At 53.2% G+C, this 22,398-nt stretch overlaps 1 protein-coding gene across 2 annotated transcripts in view; it reads right to left on the reverse strand.

Annotated features, from left to right (window-relative positions):
* STK10 (serine/threonine kinase 10) overlaps positions 1–22,398 on the reverse strand; it is a 51,979-nt gene that overhangs the window by 14,828 nt on the left and 14,753 nt on the right. Inside the window, exons 1-6 of one of the 2 annotated variants that reach the window (XM_054841969.1) lie at positions 7,017–7,088; positions 6,656–6,704; positions 4,149–4,298; positions 2,695–2,767; positions 1,770–1,964; positions 662–743 (exon numbers count right to left, since the gene is read on the reverse strand). In XM_054841969.1, coding sequence (XP_054697944.1) covers positions 662–743; positions 1,770–1,964; positions 2,695–2,767; positions 4,149–4,298; positions 6,656–6,701 — 546 coding nt within the window. In that variant the 5' untranslated portion in view covers positions 6,702–6,704; positions 7,017–7,088. Of the gene's footprint in view, positions 1–661; positions 744–1,769; positions 1,965–2,694; positions 2,768–4,148; positions 4,299–6,655; positions 6,705–7,016; positions 7,089–22,398 lie in introns of those variants that run through there. The other variant, XM_054841968.1, reaches the window with a different exon arrangement.

The raw sequence follows: 22,398 nt of genomic DNA on the forward strand, positions 1-22,398 counted from the left end.
CAGGTCTGCACGATCCCTGGGTGCAAACAGAGCGTGGGGGAAGGTTTAATTGAAATCAGGTTTGAATCGCTCAGTACACACAGCGGGGTGTTTGTGTTGAGCTTCAGCAAAAGGCTGGGGAGTCCCTCGGGTTTGCAGAGCACACTGCGTGCTTCCTCCCACTGACTCCAGCGCAGGACGGGACGCGTGCAGCCAGCGTGCCAGTGCCGCAGAGCGAGAGCATTTGCAGGCAGTGGGGAAAAGCGTCTTCCTGGTTTTTGCTATTATTGTGGAAGGGGACGTGAGGAAAGGAAAGGAGTTGAATTTAAATCTGGTATAACTAGGTATAATCCAAGCTGGCTGCCATGTGGGCATTTCTAGGCACCAGGAGCCATTTCTATTCCAGCTGGTGTCCACAGGGGCTCTGCAGTTTGCTCCAAAGGGAAAAAACATTGCTGTTCCTTTTTGGAGCATTTTAGTCGCTGAAAACTACTATGAACTTTCTAAAAAAGGGAAAAATAAACTGAAACCAGTCTAGGACCCATCAACCTTTTTTTTTGTTTGTTTGGGTTTTTTTGTTTCCTTCCTTAAAGGGAATCAGGCTGTACAGACAGAGTGGTTCAGTCACTCGCAGACAGACACCAGCTGCACACCCAGCCCAGGGGCCGGTGCTGGTCCCTACCTCCAGCAGTTGGGCAGCACTGGGCCGGGTCTCTGGGTTCTTGTCCAGCGCCGTCTTCAGGAAGTCTCTGAACTCCAGGGACCTTAAAACACACAGTTGTTGGTGAGCAGCTCAGGAGAGGGAAAGGCCTCAAACGCCACAGGGGTCTGTTCGATCCCTTTGCAGGTTGTGTCCCAGTTGGCACCTGGCCACAATCACCATTTCATTCCCAGCATGGGAAACCCTGCACTCAGTTATTCTCATTATTTGTAGGACAAATCAGCAATGTGGCCAAACGAGGGACTAGATTTTGCTTTGCCCTGTGACACTGCACCCCAGGGCCAAGGCAGAGAGGTAGAAGAGGACCCCAGCAGTTATCCTCCAAAGGGACCCCATGGGTGGAGCTGCTTGTGGACTAGGATGCTCCAGGACCCATCCCCACAGCCGCAGTGTGAAAGGATGACTGTGAGGGACCCGGAACCCCATAGGAGGGCACCCTCAGCCTGCAAAGCGCAGCTCTAAGATACAGAATGCGTCCCTGATGCAATTCCGGCTTCTGAGCCACTCCCACCCTGCCTGCTGCGTTTTAGTGGTGGGCTCCTGCCTGCTACCTGAACTGCTGTAACAGCGGTTGTGACTCCAGTGCTCTCACAGTAATATGCTGCTGGCTATCATTCAATGGGTTTTGTCATTATTTAAATAAATAAATAAAGAACGAACTGATTGGATTTTTTTAAATGCAGAAGAGGCTCTCCAGACTCTAGGAAAGAAATTCTACAGCTCTTGGTCATCTCCAGGTTTAGATGAAAATTTGCCTTTCATACAAAACCGTGATGTTTTGAGAACAGCCATGGGACCTGCCTCGCTTCAGCAGGGCTGTGGATGGGCAGCAGCTCCCCCCGTGCTGCCTGCACACCAGCAGCACAGCCACAGCACACGCAGCGCCGAGCAGCCTGCCTTCAGCCAGCAGTGCTCTTGGGGCCCCTAGCACACAGCTGGACCTAGAATACAGCTAGAATCCTACATTAGGGTCTCAAACTAAACAATACTGCTATAAAAGACTATTTCTTCTCTCTTGAAATGCTGTGTAAGCTGGGTGACGTGTACTCTGCTGCCCAAAAGCCCTCACCATTTGGAAGGGCAGCTGAGCGTGGGGGGGTCAGACTTGGCAATCTTCAGCAGGACTCTCATGGGGTTGAGCTCATGATGGGGCGGCTCAATCTGGGCCATTTCAATCAGCGTGATTCCCAGGGACCAGATGTCCGCCTTGTAGTCGTACGGAGTGTCCTTCATGGTCTCGCACATTACCACCTCCGGGGCCATCCTGCAAGGGGCAGAGCAAGGAGCAGGGATGGGGAGGGATGACACCACTGCCACGCATGTGAGCCTTGCGGCAGCAATTAAATGCCTTAAATAATCCACAACATTGCACAAAACACAGCCTTTCTTCCCAGCTCCGGGTTTCAGAAGCAGCAGCATCTTTTCTAAGGGGTCCAACCCCCTCCCTTTTCCACAGACCAACTGAGACAGCCCAGGCAACCCATGGAAACCCTCAGGCCATTGACATCTGGCACAGATGCTGCTTCAGACAATAAACTAATCCTCGCCGATTCTGTTCCTTCAGCAAGTCGGGTGATTTAGAGATTGCATTTCTGGAAAGAGGAGTTGTTCCCATGTGCTTGGAGCTGCTTCAAAGCTCACTCCAGCCCCCAGGGTGGGGGAAGCAGTGAGTGCAAACACACGAGAACATGTGTGTCCCTCAGTCTTCCAAGCCTGGAGCATGGTGGCCCCTCAGCCGGCTCAGGGCACCGTGACACCGGGCAATGCTCCCACACCACCGAAGCTGCTCACAGCTCCCTTTAGGCAAGGGAAGCCCTTGCACGTGTGGACACTGGCCAAGACTCCTCATTAAAATCATCCCACACATGCTTGGTAAGGCACTATGGTCCAACACATCCCAAAGACCATCAGCTCCCCATTTCTGAGCAAGCCTGATTTTCAGAAGAGCGAAGCTCCTCGTGAACATGGGATTTCTTAGCAAACAGGTCACTCACCAGTAAGGAGTCCCAATGAAGGAGTCTCGCTTCTGCAAGGTTTTCATGTTTTTGGCAGACACTCCAAAGTCAGCTGCAAAGAGCAGTAACATTAGATGCCATAGAAAAGCTGAACGACCCTTCTGAATTAGCACACTTGGCTGAAATGCAGATTTAAAAGCAAACACACATTGAAGGCAAGAACATGATACAATGTGCTGCTTCCTCTAAACGGAGCATCAGAAATTAAATTTGCTTTTGGGTATGCAACCACTAGGGACCTTCCCCTCCCATGTACTATAAGACAGGGGCATAACAAGCCATCCCTACTGTAACCCAAACCCTACACATCTAGAGGGAAGTAGAGATCTTTTCCACAAACGAAAGCAGCCTCCTGGCAGATTACTTTCAGGACTACTATTTCATAGCAAAAAGTCTCATTTTACATCAGAAAAAACAAAGTGCTGTTGCATTCTTTCTCTTCCCTTCAGCCACTGTGTGATGCCTCTCCCTGATTTTGTCCCTCCTATAGAGGGCTGCTGAAGCCAACCCAATCTGAACTGGTACAACCTGCAGAGGGTACCGGGCCCACTCCAGGTCAGTCTGCTTTCTGAGATGGTCCTGCTGACCTCCAGAGGAGCTGTTACCATCTGCACCCCAGGCTCAGGGTGTCCCTGACTGTGGGTCATCCTTAGCCCAAGACAGCAGAGCATTTCTTATGTCAGAGCAGAGCCCATGGTCACAGGAAGGTTTCCATCTTCCCAGGCAAGCTGGTCTCCATCATCCCAAGAATGCCCCACAGCTGCCAGCACCCCTCATCAGGGTCCAGAAAGAGATCTGAACCTTTCTGACCAGACTCTACAGACAAAGCTACCTTCTCATTCTCCACCAGGTAGGTGGACGCCAATTTAACTCAAGCTCATAGCGAGTTGGCAAAGCAACCCTTTGGCAAAACTCGCCTTGTCACCACCAAACCTGCTCTGGAGATAAGACAAATTCTTCCAGCTCCCAGCCCTGCCAACTGGCACCCTGCACAGGATGCTTGGCAGGCCAAAAAGCATAAAAATTGAGTTCAAAGAGGGATTAAACAAATTCACGAAAGGAAAGTCCATCAAGGGCCTGAGCACGGCTGCAGCTCTGGGAGTCTCGGTGCTCGGCTGGGGGCTGAGCAGAGCACACAGTTCGATGGTGGATTTGGCCTCCCATGAAACAACACAAAGTTTTCCCCTCACCTTCTCCTGCCCGAGCTCATCAGCCAGCAGACAAGCAGCTGGTGCCCCACAGGCAGAGCAGAAGGCAGAGAGCATCCCTCAATCCCCCGCCACGCTCAAATATAGCCGAACACTACAATCCAGCTCCCAGCAGCACGCGCCTGTCATTAGCGTGGTGTTAAATGGTCCCAGGTGCCCACAGCCGCTCTCCCAACAAATGTGGCTGAGCGAGCACCCGCCGTGCTCCTGTGCCAGGCGGCTCACCAAGCTTGATGTCCCCATCCTGGGTGAGAAGCACGTTGCCTGCCTTCAGGTCACGGTGGATGATCTTTTTGCTGTGGAGGTAATGGAGGGCTTCCAACATCTGGCGGCAAATCACTTGAATCTGGGGTTCAGTCAGGCCCCGGTCCAGCTCTGCAGGGAGGGAGAGAGCCGTTAAACAGGATGGGGATTCGAGTGATGCTGCACCCGAGCAGCAGAAAGGCATGGACTACCCAGCAGACCATTTAGAAATCACTGCCCATGTGTCAAAGCAGCAGGAGAGCAATGCAAATCAGCTCGTTAAGGTAATTTATTCCCTCAGCCAGCACTCACAGTGCAATGCTCGCCTGCTTGGAGCTGCTGGTTTATAGCTCCCTCCTGGGGATGCATGGCTGAGCGGACTGGCCGGGGAATAGAGGATGAGGGGGATGAGGAGGGGGAGCCTGGCATGCCTGTGAGGGGGGGTCTGAGCTGTATGTTCCCTGCTGGTTTGGGAAACGGGTCCCTGCAGGCAAGCTGGATCTCACCTGGTGCAGGGGTGATGCTGCAGAGAGGAGGGAGCTGAACTTGGCTGCAGGTGGCAGCAGGGTCAAACACAGATGTGAGCACAGCTCCTGTGCAGCCCGTGCTCTCGTGCCCCAGGGGGGTACCCCTGCCGTGGAGGTGCAGCGTACCCCCCCGTACATCAGGAGGGACATGCCACCTCCCAAAGCAATAAGCAATAAAATACTCACCAGCACTATCCCTACCCATTGCTCTGAGCTGGTTTTTCAGGTAGCACCAGGTACCAGCACCCCAGCTCACACCCCGCTGTCTGTCCCTATTTCTGAAGCTTGCAGGGACACGCAACCACCGGCACGACCTCCCTGCCGAGCTCTGCCCAGCCACCTTCACTGTCTGAGACCGCTTTCCAAGGCAATGGCTCTGCAAACCATCAAACCTCCAGATGGTTAGCATCGTCTGAGCTTCCCTCTGCAAGCCCCTTGCAGTGTAGATCCCCCCCTCCAGCGCAGGAGCACACGCCGAGACCAGACCAAGATTCCAGCCGCCCAAATTGCACGGCCAGGATGAGGGCTGATGGATGGACCCCAGCAACTGGGACGACGCTGCTTCAGAGCAAGGATCTTAACCACAGGCTGGGGGATGCAGGGTCAACTACTTTGTGCCTCCTCTGCTTTACCAAGATCTCCCATGCTCTGGGGGAAGGTGATGATTTTCACTCTCCCTGCAGCATCTGGCAAAAGCGAGGCTTATTACAGTGCACCAGACCACAGTTTTTGTACAAAAGATTTCAAAGGCCAGTTGCTGGTGGGGATGGGGAGGTGGAACAGGCAGCATTCAGCAACTCTGAATTTAATAATGCCAGCAGCACTCCTGAGCTCTGACCCGCAGCTCCTCCTGCCCCTGATTTGGGGGGTGATGGCACTATCGTCAGGCCACTTGCTCACGGTTTTCTAAGCACCCTCTCCCCACTCCAACTCCCATGTCCTCCAGAGACTGACTGCCACGGACACAGCCCCATGAACGCTCAGGGGAGGTTTAAGTGTCCCAAGAGACAGGGCATCCCTGTGAGGTTTTCTGGGGTAAGGCATCATTTTCTCCAGCACTTCACCAAAGGCACTTTTACTTGCAGTGATTTGGATCCACTTTAAAGATCCCTAACAGAGGCACAAGTTTTAGGGGCTGAATCAAAGATGACAAATTTGGATCCATACTATTCTCAGAAATAAAAAGAAAACGAGACCTTTGGAAATATCACAGCCGAAAGGGAGAAACCCCTGGAGAGACAACAGCTCTGTCCCAGGGCCTCCAGGCAAGAGGACATCAGAGTGCCGTGTTCACCACGCAGAGGGGATGTCACCCCCCTGCCCCGGGGTCCGTACAGCCCTGGCATAGAGGGGCTGTAGCACCAGTCAGGGCGTTTTTGGGGAACACCCACATACTCCCAGTCCCAGCGGCTCTGTGTGGAAGGGAGGAGTTAAAAATGGGAAGATTCCTGGAATTACTGCAAACTGCAGTTTATTCAGACACTCGTTCTGCTTCACCAGATGACCGATACCATACGGAGAAGTCAGCAAGGAGATCCTGGGAGATTCATCATGACAGGCGCGCAGATTTAACATCTCAGCCCCACTACCCTTCCCGGGAAGCTGTGGGAACTGGATCCCAAGCACCCGGTGCCTCTGGCAGATAAATATTTAAAGCCCTCTTTCCCCTCCAGCCAGACTCTCCCTTCTCCCCATGCTTTGTGATCTGCTCATCCCAGCAGCATTTAAATCACAAAAGGACATCAAAGTAGCTCAAGAAACACCCCAGGGCTGCCACACCTTCTGCTCGGGGTATGAAAATAGGCAAACTCATGGGAGAGAAACAGTAGCTGGAGAAGCTGGGGCACCTACGTCTGCCATCTGTCCGAAGGCTGCCCCTGAAAGCGTGCCAGAAGGCTGGAAACGCCTTGCGGGCATCGCCCCGAGCACTGAGAAGAGCCTGGCACCACACGCCGCACTCACCCAGCATAGTGGCATCCACTGCTCCGCCTGGGCAGAACTCGATCATGATCTGGGGAAACAAAGAGAGAAGAATTAAAGTCAGGTCCACGTCTCACTGAGCAAAGCCCACTGGGTAGGGAAGAGGAGATAAAAGCATTGGGGTTTGCTGCCCCTTCACCCCACACGGGCCTCGACACTTTCCCTGCATGGGGATGCAGAGGCTGCAGCCCTCCCCAGGACTCATCCTGCAGGCATCCCCAGCACGGATGATCACTCAAACTCTGGGGCCAGATCCTGCACCCACCCGCAGCAGCCATCCAGAAAGGAGCATCCCCATCACCGTGACACCCCCAGCAGTCACGCCTGGCCTCAGGCCCCATACCTGGACGCCCACCCCGAGCAGCCAGCTTCAGCTCCAGCTTCCTCTCTGTTTACCTCTCTTCCCATTGCATTTTGGAGCAAGGGCTGCTCCAGAGAGCGGCCTTGCCAACAGAATGAGATAGCTGTCATAGCTGGGAGCTGACGTGGCTGGGAGAAATCAGAATTTTCTTTGGCCAATGAGAGATGGGGAGGGCTGCTGGGTCTTTAATTTTTTTTTTTACTTTTTGTTTTTGTGCCCCATTGCTCAGTAGTTCATTGCTCTTGATTTTAAGCAATTTGAGGGGAAAATATGTCAATAAAGAGGTCAAGTACATTCACCAGATTGCTGCTGTTTTGCTCCCAGGGATGTGCACAGAGTCCTGCCAGTACCTCACACCCACCTGCCCAGCCCCCGCTGCCCCCCATGCTCCCACAGGGTGGGCAGCACCCATGGGGTGGGTCCTTCCCCAGCACCTTGGGGGTGCAGGTCCTCTTCCCCCTCACCTCTGCACGAACTCAGCCGGAGCCTTTCCCGGGGAACGGGGGAACGCAGTGCCAGCCCCAGCTCCCCTCTCCCCTTCAGGGCAACCGAGGCTGCTTAGATAAACAGATAAAAATTTCAAGCAGCCAGAGGTTACAAGGGACAAGAGATGCTTCACCTCCCTGACAAGCTGTTCTCCTTGTCGAGGCGACACAGGGCAACATACCAGAGAGGTGAAATGCCAGAGTTTATTTTGAGGACAACGACTGAACAAACCCAAGGCAGTGTTTACCAGTGCGGCTCTCTAAGCCCTTCAAGTGGAGGTCACGTTACTAAACGCTGCTCTAAGCACTGGACCAGGAGCCGAGGGGAGAAGGTTCAAGTTCCCTCTTCCCCATGGTTTAATCCTGCAGCTCCAGGCGAGCTACATCCCACCTTTTTCTCCTGCAGTTCCTACACGTGGGCACGGGAAATGCTATTGTCAACCTGGACAGCAGTGGAAGACACAACTGCTTTGTTTTGGAGAAGAAAGGGGAGCAGGATCAGGTGCTGGGACGCAGCAAACCCTGAATTGCTCTGTGAGGGTCGGCTCAGGTCCAAGAGTCGGAAGGGAGACAATGCTGAGAAAAGAAACCCAGGCAGGCTGGGCAGCATGACACAGGCACCGTCGGAGGAAGCGGAGAAGAATAACCAGACGACATGGCTGGGGAAGCATTTGGAGCAGGCAGATGGAGAGAAGCAATTGGGAAGACATTCAAACCATTCACAAATTGGGAGAACAAATCTGCGCTGACTCGGAGCCTGCAGGGAGGAAACCAGCGGGTCAGCAGAGCCCTCGCACAGATGAGCCATTTCAACACACTCTTTCTTGCTCGACTTTATACCTTGAATCAGAGCATCAGCAGCTTCACTAGCAAATGGAAAGGTAAGAATTGCCTCCTGTCACAGCCCCCCTAGGCACTGAGATCCCCGCCGGACCTCTGTGCCCCATCATCACCCAAACACAGCTCTAGGAGGCTCATTTCAAACAGTTATTTTTACAGTGTTCCTCATCACGTTCGTCAGAGCAGACTAACATCACCATTGGACACCAGCCCTTCCTGGGATCCTCAGAGGCCAGAGTGCCAGAAGCAAACCCCAAGCAAGCCCCACACCAACGCCAACCTGCCGACTGGGAGGGCAAGGGCTTCCTCTGCTCTGGGAGGCTGGGGGATGGCCGGGGCTCTGCCGGCACCACCAGCCTGGTGACGGCACCTCCGCACGGTGGCACCACGATCCCACCCATGGCACGTGTCCTCTGCCAGACCATCCAACCTGCCACCAGCCTAGGCCAGCCAAGAGCGAGCGACCGCTGTCTGCGTTGCTTGAGCCCAAGGGCAGGGTTTGCAGCAGCTGCAGAAGGACAGCGCAGACCTGATCCCGTCTAAGTCCGACTATCACAGTTTTACACTGCTCTGGCTGGCAGAAAACCTGCCTGTACAAACGAGCCTGTGTCATCACTGAATCACAGCCCGGGGCTTTGTTCATCTCACATGAGCAATCCTTTCCTGCTCCTCCTCATCCAGGCGCCTCAGGAACTCACCTGCCCAAAGAGGGGGGTCTCCAGGTTCAAGCAACAGCCATCCTTACATTCAACTAGTAGAGGAGGCCTGATGAGAAGCTTGTCTGTGTAACCAGGCTCAGCTCTTGAATTTAGACAGTCCCACAACTTCAGACAACCCAGCCTGAATTAGCTGCTAACGTGGCCTTTGCCATCCAGGTGAGCCGGGTGCTTTCACCATTAATGCTCAGCAAGCAGCTTTACAGCTTCTGCCTCTTTGGGTGTCCCAGATAAATGAAGTCCCCTGGCATCTCACATAGCTCCTCTTACAGAGCCTCCAGACTGAGAAATGTAATTTTAATTTTGAGTGGTGGACACAGAGGGCAGCTGGCTGGGTGACAGCCACAGCCATCCCGGTCAGCAGAGCCCCCGGGAGCCCAATGCGATTCCCCCCCCGCCCCGGGCAGATGCTGTGCTGAGGTTTCCTACCAGGGGCACAGCTGGCACAGCCGAGATGCGTTCTGGTGACACACGCTCAGCTTTTAAACGGGGAAGGGCCAAGCACAGCGCACCCAACTCCGGATCCGTGTGGGATGCATTTCACCTCACAAAATTTCATTTGGGTTCACAGTCTAGCAATGAGAGAATTAAGGAAATCAGTCCATCTGAACCAGCGTGACTGTGTATGTTTATGCAGGCACAGCAGGCTGCACGCCAGGCACAGGGAATATGGGAAATATGGAAAACTTAAAAATATGCATTTTCAACAGGGGCAGAGATGCCAAAGAATAATTACGGGTGTGGCCAGATAGTCTGAACATCCAAAAATCTAATGGGCTCGTTTCAGCCCAGAAAACCTGATTTAAATAAATGCAACTGGCAATCCCATAGCTCATACACCACGCACGCTTCCTTCCAGGCGCAGGGCCAGCCCAAAAAAACATTTTACCATTGAAGCAGGTAGGAAGGCAGGCCCGGTGGCAGCAGCACACAGCCGTGTCTGTGTGCGAGCTGGGGGATCAGGAAGCTCGTGCAGAGCGGAGGCTGTGCAGGCACCCTCCCCAGACCCGCAGCGGGGAGGGGGACAGGCAGTCGCTGACACACCAGGGCGGGCAGCCTGCCACACCGGCCAGGATGAGGAACGAGTTGGGAGGATCCTAGAAGAGAACTGTTCAACAAGAGCCTGTGCATCTGTGCAGCCAGGAGGCTGGTGATTTACCCAAGGGCCGCAAAGAATTTAACTCTTTGCTTAGGACTGCTTCCGTGTGCTTTGATACGTGGGCTGATGTCTCCTTTCCTGAGGTGTCCCCAAGCCACAGCTGGAGCAGGAACCTCTCTAGTGACAGTGCCGATCTTGGCGCTGCATTGCACCTCTCCATGCTGCACCGGGCTGCTGCCCGCGCTGCGCTCGGCCGGCCCCAGCAATCCCCCTGCGACCTGCAAGACCTGGGACTCGGCACAGGGCAAGCTGCGGAGCCGCAGCAGCACCACAAAACAGCAGTTTCACACACCCGGTCCTGCAAAAGCTCCTGAGGTCTTGTGAGCCAGAGACGTGTGACCCGTGGTGGCCTCTGCCCCAAGGCTGACGTCCTGAAAGCGGTCCTTCACACTAATTAGAGCCGGGAAGGGGAGTACCCACACCTCTTCCTCCTCCTGCTCGGGGTCCGGGCAAGGGGGTCTGAGCTCCGGCTGCAGGGTCTGCAGTGAGCAGCCTGGAACAGGGCTGGAGCAAACATCCTGTTTATAATGATTTCCTCTGCTCGAGAAATCCAGGGACTTCCTCGCCGAAGGCTGCCCAGCCCCTCTGCTGCGCTGGGCTCCCGGGGGGGCACGCAGCAGCAACAGGAGCTCTGCCTTCTGCCACCACCTCGAAGCTGTTATAAATCTTGGGGATTACACACTATCGGCATTTTATTTTTCAGTCTACAGGCAGCTGCAACTACAACTCGTAGGCACACGCAGAATTCACCGTTGGCTCCCATCAGTATCTGAGCAACACAACCGACTGACGGCTGCCTTCCAGCACAGCCAGAGCCCCGCGGTCTCAGCTCCGACACCGCAGCCAAGAAACCCAGCCACTACGCTGGGCTCATTCACAGCTCGACAGGGACACACGAGCTGCATGCACAAGAACAGATTTGGGCGGCCGGTTTATAGACAGAGAAAGGAACCTGCTCTTGCTACCTCTCAAACCTTCGTATCACAGTTTGAGTGCTGCTATTACAAAAAAAAAAAAAAAAAAAAAAAAAAAAAAAAAAAAAAAAAAAAGGCCCTTTTCTCCTGTACCTTTAGTGAAACAGCATGAAGAGGTCTGCATGGAGAAGCCACATAATCTTTCCCTTTCAAGAACCTTTTGTACCTGCAAAATTACACTTAAATTTGAAAGTCCAACAGAAGTTAAAGGGCTTTGCTGGTGACCTTGATTTGTCCTATGGCTCATCCTAATCCTGCCTTTAGGCACAGCAGGTCCGGGAAGCGTTGTGGCCCGAGTGGCAGCAGGGCACACAGCGGGGCTGGGGCCATTTTCTGGGCTGCTCAAGTAATAAGTAACTGCCTGGGAGGAGAGGAAGCAGGGTCCAGTGAGCCTGGGGTTGCCCAGGAGAATAAATACGTGTACATATGTATGAAACAGCTATGGCTTAAATTAAGTGCTCTTACAGACACAGGTCTTGAAGTTGTACCTGAGCGAGGCGGCACTCCACGTTATGAAAAAGCATTATATGACTCCGCAGCTCCAGACAGCAGATCAGCCACTGCGCCAGGAGAATCCCTCTGGCACCCTACACCAGGCAAGGCCGAGATTACTGAAAACAAACGTAGGATGGATTAGAGCCCCACGCAGTTTCTGGGTCTGACAAACCAGGAGGGGCATCTGCCTGGGTACCAAAGTCCTCCCGGGTAGGACAGAGAGCCTGCTACACTCCTCCCACCCTGAGCAGGACTGGTCCTGCCTCTTGGGTGTGTTTCAACTCCTAGAACATCCTACAACATTTAAAAAAAAAGGAATTAAAAAAGCTTATCTTGAAAGGTATTTTTACCAAACACTACACAGTTGCCAAGGGTGGAAGAGCTGATGTCCCTGAACTGAGGTTTGCAATTGAAGCCCAATTAAGAGGGGAGGACACACCCTCAGCCCAGCTATTACTCATCAGATTGGCACGTCAGAGGGCAGAGGTCCATGAACTGTTCCCTCTGCAGCAGTGCTGGAGAAATGCCTCTTCCAGTCATGGGGCGGGGGGAGGAAGAAAAAAAGCCATCAGCTGGGACAGCTGGGGGCAGCTCATCTCAGCAGCAGTGGCCCTGGGCAGGCAGGCATTTCCCATGAGTGCAGCAGGCTGCACAGGGAGGCCACCAGGTCCCCTTCGGATGGAGGAGCCCTTGGCTGGCAGCCCAGTTGCTCCCAAGTCACTGGAGGTGGTGGGCGCCTGCAGGCTTTTCCTGTGACTTTGCTGCTTTTGCAGTTCCAGGTTGAATAGCCCAATTGCTTTGGAGTCACGTGGTGCTCCAGAGCACCCAGGCCATTACTACATGGGTGCATGCCACGCTAAGTGCTGTAACCACCTGGCCACCTCCCTTCCCACTGAACCCTGAGCATCAGCCCCAGTGGGCAACCTCCCCAGGGTCTGTCTGCCCCAGATCCACCCTGCCTGGTCCAGAAACTGCTTCAAAGCTGAAGTACTTCAGCAATTTCCTCTCCTAATCTGCAGCAGTTTCATTTTATTTGTTTAAGCAGCTGCCCACCACTGGGGAGAAGGTAACCCGCAGCATCCTGCTGCCGTGACAACCTCCATCGCCCACATGCAACCTCGTGGCTCTGCTGTGTTCGTGAGGCATCCTTATCACCCACAGCTGAAAGCACCCTCCAGCACAGCCACCAGCTCTCCTGCCTTGTATTGGCACAGAGGGACTGGGCAGATAAGAACAGTAAACGTGGTAAAGTAAACTGTGCTCCATTTATAGGCGGAGCTGGTGAAGGGAAATGCTTCTTTCCAGGTTGCCTCCTTGCCAGCCATCACACCCGTTCCACCTCCCCTCTCTCCAGGATGCTGAGTTGGCACAAAGCTCCTGAGGGGATGCTGCCATTAGCAGCAGTCACTTCCATCTCTGAGTTCTCCGAGTTCAAGCAAGGCATGGAGAAGGAGCAGGGTGTGCCATGGCCGACCTCAGCCATGCTCTCCATCAGAGGTTTTGGTACTTCTCCATGCGGAGCTGCCATTGCAGGGAGAGAGCAACGGGAGGAGGGTGGCGGGTCCCCAGGCTGCCCCCATGCACGGTCCCAGCAGGGAGGGGCAGGAGGAAGGAGCCTGGGGCAGACGTGCCTGTGTGGGTACCGCAGCAGGGAGAGCAGGGCTTTCCTGGCATCGCCCACCCACTTACAGGAAAAGCGGAAGAAATGCAGCAAACAGCAACCACTCCTGTCATTCAGAGGCCATGTGGCAGGGTGGGGGGCAGAAATCCTTCACATTCAGCAAAAACGCAACAAAGGGAAAGAAAAGAAAAAAAAAGAAAAGAAAAGGAAAAAAAAAAAAAAGCCTGAGCGAGTCAGGGGCCACGGCTGCCTCCAGGCTCTCCTGGTGCTGCAGAGAGAGATGAGCTGCCCAACATGAAGGGTGGGTGGGGAGGATGGTGCAGAACAGTTAACAGGGACTCCACGTACAAAACCCTGACACACCCCCGGGTGCTGTGTCAGCATTCCTCCCCCCCAGTCACCCTGCCTCCTGGACCGATCTGCTGAGTCAGCAATGCTGCATGCTGAACCCACCCTTCCTCCCAGCCCATCCAGGCGATGGACGCTGCTTCCAGAGCCATCTCACGTGGGAGGCACCAGCCTGCTCAGCCCCACAACAAGCCCCAGCGCAGGGCAGCGAGAGGACCCTGCTTTTACAAAGCTGCTTTTTAGGCTACAGCAAGAGAGCAGGCCCTCCTTTTCTGTAAGGGGATTGCCCAGAGGGGGAATTCCGGACCCTCCTCCCGACGCAGCAAAGGTGGTGGCTGGGAAGCGAGAAGGCAGCCGAGGCAGCATCACCTCGGGTGAAAACCGCAGGGCACGTACCAATGCCTGAATTTCAACAGACAGCCGCGTTGAGTAGCAGCCACTGCCTCTGAGCTGCTGAGCCCTTCCCCTCTCTGCCACCCCTCCAGCGGGGCACGGGCCGGGGACACGCAGCAGGACGGTCCCTCCCGCAGAGCCCCCAGCCCCACTCGCTGGGACGGCAAGCCAAGCTGTCTGCACCATGGCTGCCGAGGGTGAAAGCTTTGGCCGCAAATCCCAGTGCCGTCCTTCCGCCGTCAGAAAGGGAGTCGCAGCCTGCGGTGCCTTCCTCTCCCTCCTCTCCCCCTCCAGAGCAAACACGTGGGCCGGGGTCCCAGGGCGCTGGTGGCACGCAAGACCTCGCAGTCCTGCCCTGGCAGCGCAGGAGGAGCCCACCTCGGGAACAGCCCCGCTGTGTGCGCACCCCCAACTCACCCAAAAACTCCCTGGCTTCAGCAGGGGACAGTGTCTCCCTTCAGCACACGGAGCCCAGGGCAGGACCAGGGTTTCCGGAGGCCCCTCACAGCCCACACCGGCACCACGGCACCCATAGCACAGGATGACTGCCCTGGCGTCGCAGGGGGAAGGCAGGAGGAAACTGCCTAGACCTCCCCATCTGCGACAGGGTACGGAGGAGTCATGGCAAGGCAGGTGTCTCCTCCTGGTATTTGGTTCACGCACTGTGGGTGAGACAGGCTCCTTCCCGAGCCCTGCAGGAGCGGTGGGAAGCCGAGAGCCCAGACAGTGTCTAGGGCTTTTGGTCTTGACTCGGAGGCAGAGGAGACCGAGCAAGTCCAGGAATGCAGCTCCCTACAGCCCTCAGTCCCGGTTCTAGAAGAGCAGAAAGTTTCCTGCCCCGTTACCCGCAATGGCTGCTCATTAGCCACTGAACACCAGCTTTCCCATCCAGTTCTTCACTATCAAAGTCACCCAGCAGCTTGCTGGTGGCCATCCCACACTCTGCTCAGCCCCATAACACATGCTGTGGAAAATAAAGGACAGAGGCAACAGCTAGCTCTGTTATCAAACTCTGCATGTTACTGTAGCACCAAGAGGACTTGGACGAGGCCAAGAGCATCTGGAGCCGGGGTCAAGATCTGCACAGATCCTGTAGAGGGGACGCCCCTGGTCCAGCCATGCTGGCTGCAGCAAATACAAAGCGTAGCACAAAGAACATAAATGGCCACTGGCCCAAAAGCCACCCAGATAAACGATGGATCCAGATCTCAAGTTCCATCCTGAGACCACTCTGTGCCACAGGGAAAGCCCAGTCCCACATGCAGAACAACCACCTGCGACGCGGACAGCAACCTCCACATGTACCCCGAGATGCCAGCACCACCTCTGCAGTCCAGCTATGGCCCGGACACGTGGGGAGGCCAGGAGCTCTCCCCATGGACAGCTCATATCCAGCCCCATTTATCTGTTGGGGCTTCCATCTGCACCCAACACCTCCAAACACCCGAGCACAGGGTGAGAAGCCACCCCACTTGGTTCCATCCCCTGTCCCTCCAAGCCCATCATGTCCCCCAAGGCTAATGGGCTGAGCCCATCCACACAGCTCCAGCAAAACTTTGGACACATTTCTGCCTCCCAGGACTGAGAAAGGGGCTTCAGCTTCCGAGCGACACAAACCCCAGAGGACAGAGCCGTTCCTCGCTGGTGGAAAGAACACAGTGATATATTTAGGCACAGAAACCACATTTAGTCACGGTCAAGGGGCACATCCTTTACTCCATCTGTTTGACATGTGAACCCAAGTTCTGGTGGCTAACGGCGAAGCTATGCTGTCCCGTCGGCTGCAAGAGGAGGTAAGATGAGCAATGCTGGATCAGCTCTCCCAGGAGCAGCTCCCCTCTTCCCCACAAAGCACAGGGACGTGCAGGACCACAGGGGCTGGTTTGGGGGAGTACCACCTTGGTTTTTAAATACCATTTGGTCAGATCTACTCTCTCCTTTAAAATCAAGGGCCATGCTGACTGGTGAAGTGTTTGCAAGCATGTCGAGTCTCCCCATTATCTCGGCTAGCCTGGCCTGTTCCGACTGAAGTCCAAGGATTAAGTTTACAGTACGGAGCAGAGGGAGGAGGTGCGTTGCATTCCTACGCCCACTTAACTTGGCACTTTCCCCACCACCCTCCTGCCCAACGCTTTTCACCCAACACATGTCAAAGTGCAGGAAGAAAGTGGGGAACAGATTACGCCAGTGTTGCTCTTAAGCCAGATGGGCTGATTCAAAGCAAGGCTTAGCTGCTCTGGATATTTGCTGGGGGCTGAAGACAGGGCAAGACACTACAGCAGCCTTCTACGCACCGAGGACGCATGCTGTCCTTCCCAACCTCATTTCTAGAGCCCCACGAGGCCAGTGTGGCACCAACGCAAGAGGGGATGAACACCTAAGAGCCACCGCCACCTGCAAGAGGCATCAGCTCCGCGCTCCCCTCCAGCTGCAGCCGGCCCTCAGCACACACTGGAGAGGCCATAAAACAATACAGAAGCCACCAGAAGCCTCTTTGCTGCCACAGCAGAGCACAAATGTCAACAGCTTGCCTGACATGGCAAGTATGCTGTAGGTGGAAGCGAAATAATTAGCTCTCTGTAAGAGAGTGCTCCAAGCTTGCCAATTTTCCCTTACAGACAAGGACACTATTCAGAGACTTTAAGTATAAGAAACCTTTTCTCCCTCCTTTTCTGAACAAAATAACCTACAGAGAAAAATATTTGAAATTAAAAAAAAAAGTCCCATAACAAGTGGGGGAAAGATGATGCAGGGCAGCAAGTGAGGAAACCCTAGGTTTATGGAGTTGGAGCATAGGAAAGCTTTATCAAGAACAAAGTCAGATAACACTACATACTCCTCTTGAAATACAGAGCTCCCTGCTGATCATAGGGAGATTGGGGATGAGTTCTTGGCATCTAAGTCATTCCGAGATGACAAAATATTTCCTTGAACTACCCCCCCAGGTTGGCAAAAATATTCCCATTCCTACTGAAATTTTGGCAGAACAAATCAAAACTCCTTTTAGTTTAACCAAATGGTTTTGACATTGCAAAAAGCATCCTTCCTCTTGCTAGAATCACACAGGGCATTTAATTTCTTTTGACAAGGCCTGGTATCCAACCCCTTTGAATTCACCATCCCAACTTGCTAACCAGCACCCCAGAGGGCCCGGAACCCAAGAACGCCCGTGGCCAGCAAACGCAAACAGCTATGAGGTGCAGATCAGAGAGGGTCAGCACGGCCGCAGCCAGGCGGTACCTGGGATGCTGAGCACTGCGGGAGGGGTTAACTGCAGCAGGCACAGGCTCCTTCATCAGCTCTCCCTTCAGGGACCAGACCATGACAGGCTCCAAGTGCTCAGAGCTCCCAGCCTCGTGCTCTGTGGAGCAGGGACTGCGGGAGGAAGGCCAGTGCTCCTCTTTGCTATAGAAACCAGAAAAACACCCAGGCGATGGCTCTCTGCCCGGGCACGGGGCAAAGCCTTTGCTGCTTGGAGGGCTGTGACTGGGATCCCTCTTCTCCCACCACGTTAATCAGCATTTAGAGGCCACTCAGTTCACCGAGAGCATTTGTTACTGGATGGGCAGCAAAATGCAGAAAATCCTTTCAAATATAAATAGCTAAAGTTGCTTCTTCAGTGGGAAGATTCACCAACCTCCAGTGTCCCAAGTTTGTGCCAGCATCTAAAATAGATGATGCATTTCAGAAGGGCAGAGCTCACTGTGAGAGCTGGAGTTTGACCCAGGACAAGTTTCCTGATGTCTTTTATTAACAGCCAGCAGTTCCAGCACAGCCTCAAAACCTCGTCTGGCCAGGAGCACGATTTGTTGAAGGACTTCACAAGTTTTCTACTCCTGCCTGGCATCTCCCTAGAAACAATTATTTGTTCTGATCATCCCCAAATTCACAACACAAGGTGCCTGGATCCATCAGACGAGACAGGAGTATTCCTATTTAATGAGAGTTTCAGTGAGGGCACTGAAGTCAATGGAAACCACCCCAAGCCGTAAGGTCTGCAAAAGGCCATCCCTCCCTTCCAAATGACAGCTTTCAGGCTATATCTGAAATAAGTCTAAATCTGCAATCTACTGTTCATTCCAGGGCACAGGCTGAAGCTAGCTTTCAGGGCACTGTCTCCTATACGCAGGTAGTTCATAAATATTCATTTATATGCAAACATTGTTCCTTAGCATTTCCCTTGGTAAGCCAGCCAAGTGGGAACGTGGCTTATTGCGATTCATTTCTAAACAAAGTTTTAAAGTGCTTTGAAAACTGATTTGCCTATAAGCTTCTTGTCTGCTGCTTTCTTTTCATAAAGGTATGGCCATATGGTTATAACCTTGGACTGGGATTCAGCACATAAGACTTATTCTCAAGTACCATTTACCTGCTGGGTAAACTTTAGGCAAATTCTTGTCTGTGCCTCCGCTCCCCCTCCTAATAACTGGCATAATGACATCAGGTCTCTTTTATAAAAGCATTCCATGGTGTATAGATGACAAGGGTATATAATCACAAGGCATTATTATTGCTTCAATAACCTTTTCTTGCAGCGTTATTCTGTATAAAGGATGGTAGACAAAGGCTTCTATTCTAGCTTGCGTTGTCATGTTGCTACCTGTACAAGCACTCTTGAATTTGGCTGGGCTACGGTAATTTGCCGGCTGCATAAGTCGTTCTTGGTGGTTGATCAAAATCACTCCATTTCCATCCCTGCTTTAAGGGAAAGCCCCCATTTCACCCAGAATAGATTTCCAGTGACTTGCCAGGAGTCTGAATGCTAAAGCTCACGTTCACAAGACAGAGCAGATACTCTGGTCCCATGCAATCTGCTCCCAGCTTTAGAACAGAGAGAAAGGCAGAAGAAGACTTAGACCTCCATGTCTTTGGGAAAGGCAGTAAACCACCTGCATAAGGGTGAGGCAGAGAGAAGCCTCACGGCTTTGCAGGCAGACGGCGGCTGGCAGGGAGGGGAGGGAGAATGCCACCCAGACACCCGCTCCGCAGAGTCCCAGCTGGCAAAGACACAGTCCCAAGGTCGGAGCAGAAGCGATCATCCACTCAGCTCAGTTATGCTACTCTGAGCAGCAAACTGCTTGACCCTGGAAACCCAGGGAAGCGTCAGAAGAAACACTGGGCTCCACAGCTTTTTCCAGTTTCCAGCCCTGGCCAAGATGATGCGCATCCAGCTGACTCTAAGGACAGGGAGGGGGCACAGTGCTACCCCTGCCGCACTCGCAGCCTCCTGGGGCACAGCGATGCCCTGTCCTGATGCGTGCCGATGTCTGCACTCATCTGCTCCTTGCCTACCCACCCTGCAGAAGTTACTGGGATTGTTCTGCAGTTCTGCCCAAATTCTGGACTGGTAGGAATTTAGAAACTGGGCCAGCAAACACCACCCCCACGCCAGTTTGCCCAGCGGGGCTTATCCTGCAGCAGCTCACGGGTACCAGAGCACAGCCCTGCCGGCAGCACAGTGCTGGGTGCTCTCGGGGGCTCTCAGGGCGCAGCCAAATCTGGCCTGGATTTAAGTTTCTGCAGTTGGGGGCAAGGAGGAAGAAAAAGGAAAGGCTTGCTCCTCTAGGAGGATGGCCAGCTTTGACAAAGTTTGTAGGCTTGGGATCCCTCTGTTTTTCCAAGTCTCTCCGCTACACTCCACCACTGCGCACGGTTCAATACTCACGAGCTGCAAACGACTGTTCCGGCACTTTGGGGGGATGTTTGGTACAAAGCTTCAGAAGCACGGGGCCAAGCAGGAAGAGCCAGTTTAGATTGCAACTCTCCTGCCAAGGGAAATTTAAAGGCACACGAATAGCCCTTGGATTCCTCGGGGACGGGTGACTGAGAAGCCTGGAGAGCCCTAGTCCGGTACAGTGTTCATGTGCCGGGGTCCCCCGTGGGCATCCAGCCACAGCTCAGGCTGCTCACCCTGCGAGACATCCCTGCAAGTTGCAATAACCTCCCTTCGCTAAGGAAAACCTCAGGGAATCTGATACTGTTATCGTCTTTCTTTTTTGTTTGTTTTAAAGAAAAGGTATTTCCAACTTAAGAGAATTAAAAGCTGCAGATGCTTTACATAGCCCAGCAGTCTAGAGCATGGGATAATGAACATTTCTTTATGATACAGGATTTTCAAGAATGCCCAAATCTCCAGTCAACATCCATATCAAAGGGGTAGCAATCCAAAAAGTCCCTGGCTAAACAGGTCAGGGCCTGCCCACAGAAAATGCAAAATGCTTTTTTAAGGGAAGTACAAAGACTAGTTACAAAGCTGGTGTCTCTCTGCAAGCTATACGAGTTACATACGCACACAGCAGGCCAGCAAGAAGAAACTCTAAGCTGACTAACCACCCCCAAAATGCTCTGGCAAGGCAGGGTTACCTGCACGGTACAGCAACTTTTGCTTTGATGTCCAGGAAATGTCTGTTTATTCAAAAGCCCGTTTGCTATAGCAACCATGGTTTATAGAAAAGGAGGGAGGGGGAACAGAATTCCCCGGTGCTTCGCTAGAAGAGTTGTACCACCAGTTGCTAATGGTGCAGTTAACTAATCCTGCAGTTAAGTACCTGGGGCCAAATGACATTTCAACTCATTTCCAGAGAGCCCTACAGACTTGATGCTGGAGCATCTCGACAGGCTCCTGCAGGAGGGAGCCCAGGTTTCCTGCCCCGCTCCACGGCTCAGCTGCCGCAGCGTGTTGGGTTGTCCGGCAGGGACACCCACCGTCCCCAGAGCACAGGGATATCCTGCAGGAAAGTCCAAGTTCATCACTGCAAATGAGACTTTCCTCCCTGGTCATCTTATCGCTCCTCTGTCTGCGAGAGGAGGCACTCAGAAGCAGCAGAGAGATTCAGAAGCAGGAGATCAAAAGTTCCTCCCTTCCTTTGAGGTCTCAGTCTTTTTGTGTTGTTTTGGAAAGGCGGGGGGGGGGAACCCCTACTCAACCACACAGCCCTCAAGAGGGACACAACACACGAGGTCTGCTGTTTTTCTTTCCCACATAGTAATAATTATCAGTGCAAATTCAGCACCATTGATTCCAAGCATTCAAACTCCATACCTTAGTCCCGTTCCTCAGTCACAAAATAACTTTAAAAAGTCCGTTTTTAAAGTTGCACGTATATTGGGTGAGGGGGATTTGCCTTTGTATTTCGAAGTCCTACATCACACTTCAGAAAAAAAAAGACTTTCAAAAAAAACTTTAAGATGTGGCCCAGCCACAAGGACTCAAACCAGACTTCTGTTTAATAGCATGAAATTCTCAGCTTTCATTTGGTGCCCCCATTTCCAGCAGCTGGGATTTATGCAAAAAGAACATCAAATGCCACAGGGCTTATAATAAAACCAAAATAAAATCATGAAAGCTCCCACCACCGCAGTTTTGCAAGCCTCCCTGGGCTGTTTTCCACCGGCACAAGAGTGCTTAGCCTCTGTCACGAGCAAAGAAAGGAAGATGGGGAGGGGGAATGGAACGAGATGGCGACTGCTGGTGAGGGCACAGCATCTCTGCAGTGTATTTATATGTCAGGGAAGTTCTTGCTGGATGCTGTTATCCCAGCAATCCTGGGGTCCTCCAAGCCCTTGCCTGTGGCTTGCAGTGGGCTTCTGCTCTGTCCTGTATGAGAACTGGGGTTCTCTTCCTTCAGCTCGATGCTGATCAGGTATAAAAGCAAGAGGAATTTGCTGGTTTATGCTTTGATTTCAGTGCTATGGATTTTAACAAAACTGCTGTAGGATAAGCCCCTTCCCTTTGCACAGAAAGGGTTTTTTGCTCCATAAATATTGCATGTCACCTTCTGGTTACCGAAGTGCAAAGCCAAACCCTGGCAGAGAGGAGATGCGGGGACCTGATGCAGCTCGGGGCGGGGGGGACAAGGAAGCCTCTGCAGCAGCAGCAGCCACCATCGAAGGCCAGGTTTCCTCACATATTTTCCTTGTTAGTTCAAGAGTCAGAGAACAGTCAACAGACGGATTTAGCAAGAGCCCTTCTCAGCGCTGAGCCCCTCTCAGCGCCGTCAGCTGAGACTTCTTGTGGCACAGACTGAGCCGTAAATTATTCAGAGCCAAAGAGCTCCTGCCATCCAGGAGGTTGGGCACGTCTAGACCCCTTGCGAGCCTGTCTACGTGCTCCCGCTCCTGCCCCTTTCTCACTTTGAACATTGTCTTTCCACACCAGGCTGCGAGGACACGAAAACCACAGCACATCGCCGACCAGACACGCACCCGCAGCAGTTTTACCCAAAGCCTGAGCTGCTCAAAGCTAAAAGCACAGCAGAGTCCACGCACCCATCCTGCAAATGGACCAATTGCAAACGGTCCAGGAAAGCGCTGGCTAAAATAACTGCCCAGAC

The sequence above is a fragment of the Grus americana genome, chromosome 14 (assembly GCF_028858705.1).
Source record: "Grus americana isolate bGruAme1 chromosome 14, bGruAme1.mat, whole genome shotgun sequence".
Lineage (NCBI taxonomy): Eukaryota > Metazoa > Chordata > Aves > Gruiformes > Gruidae > Grus > Grus americana.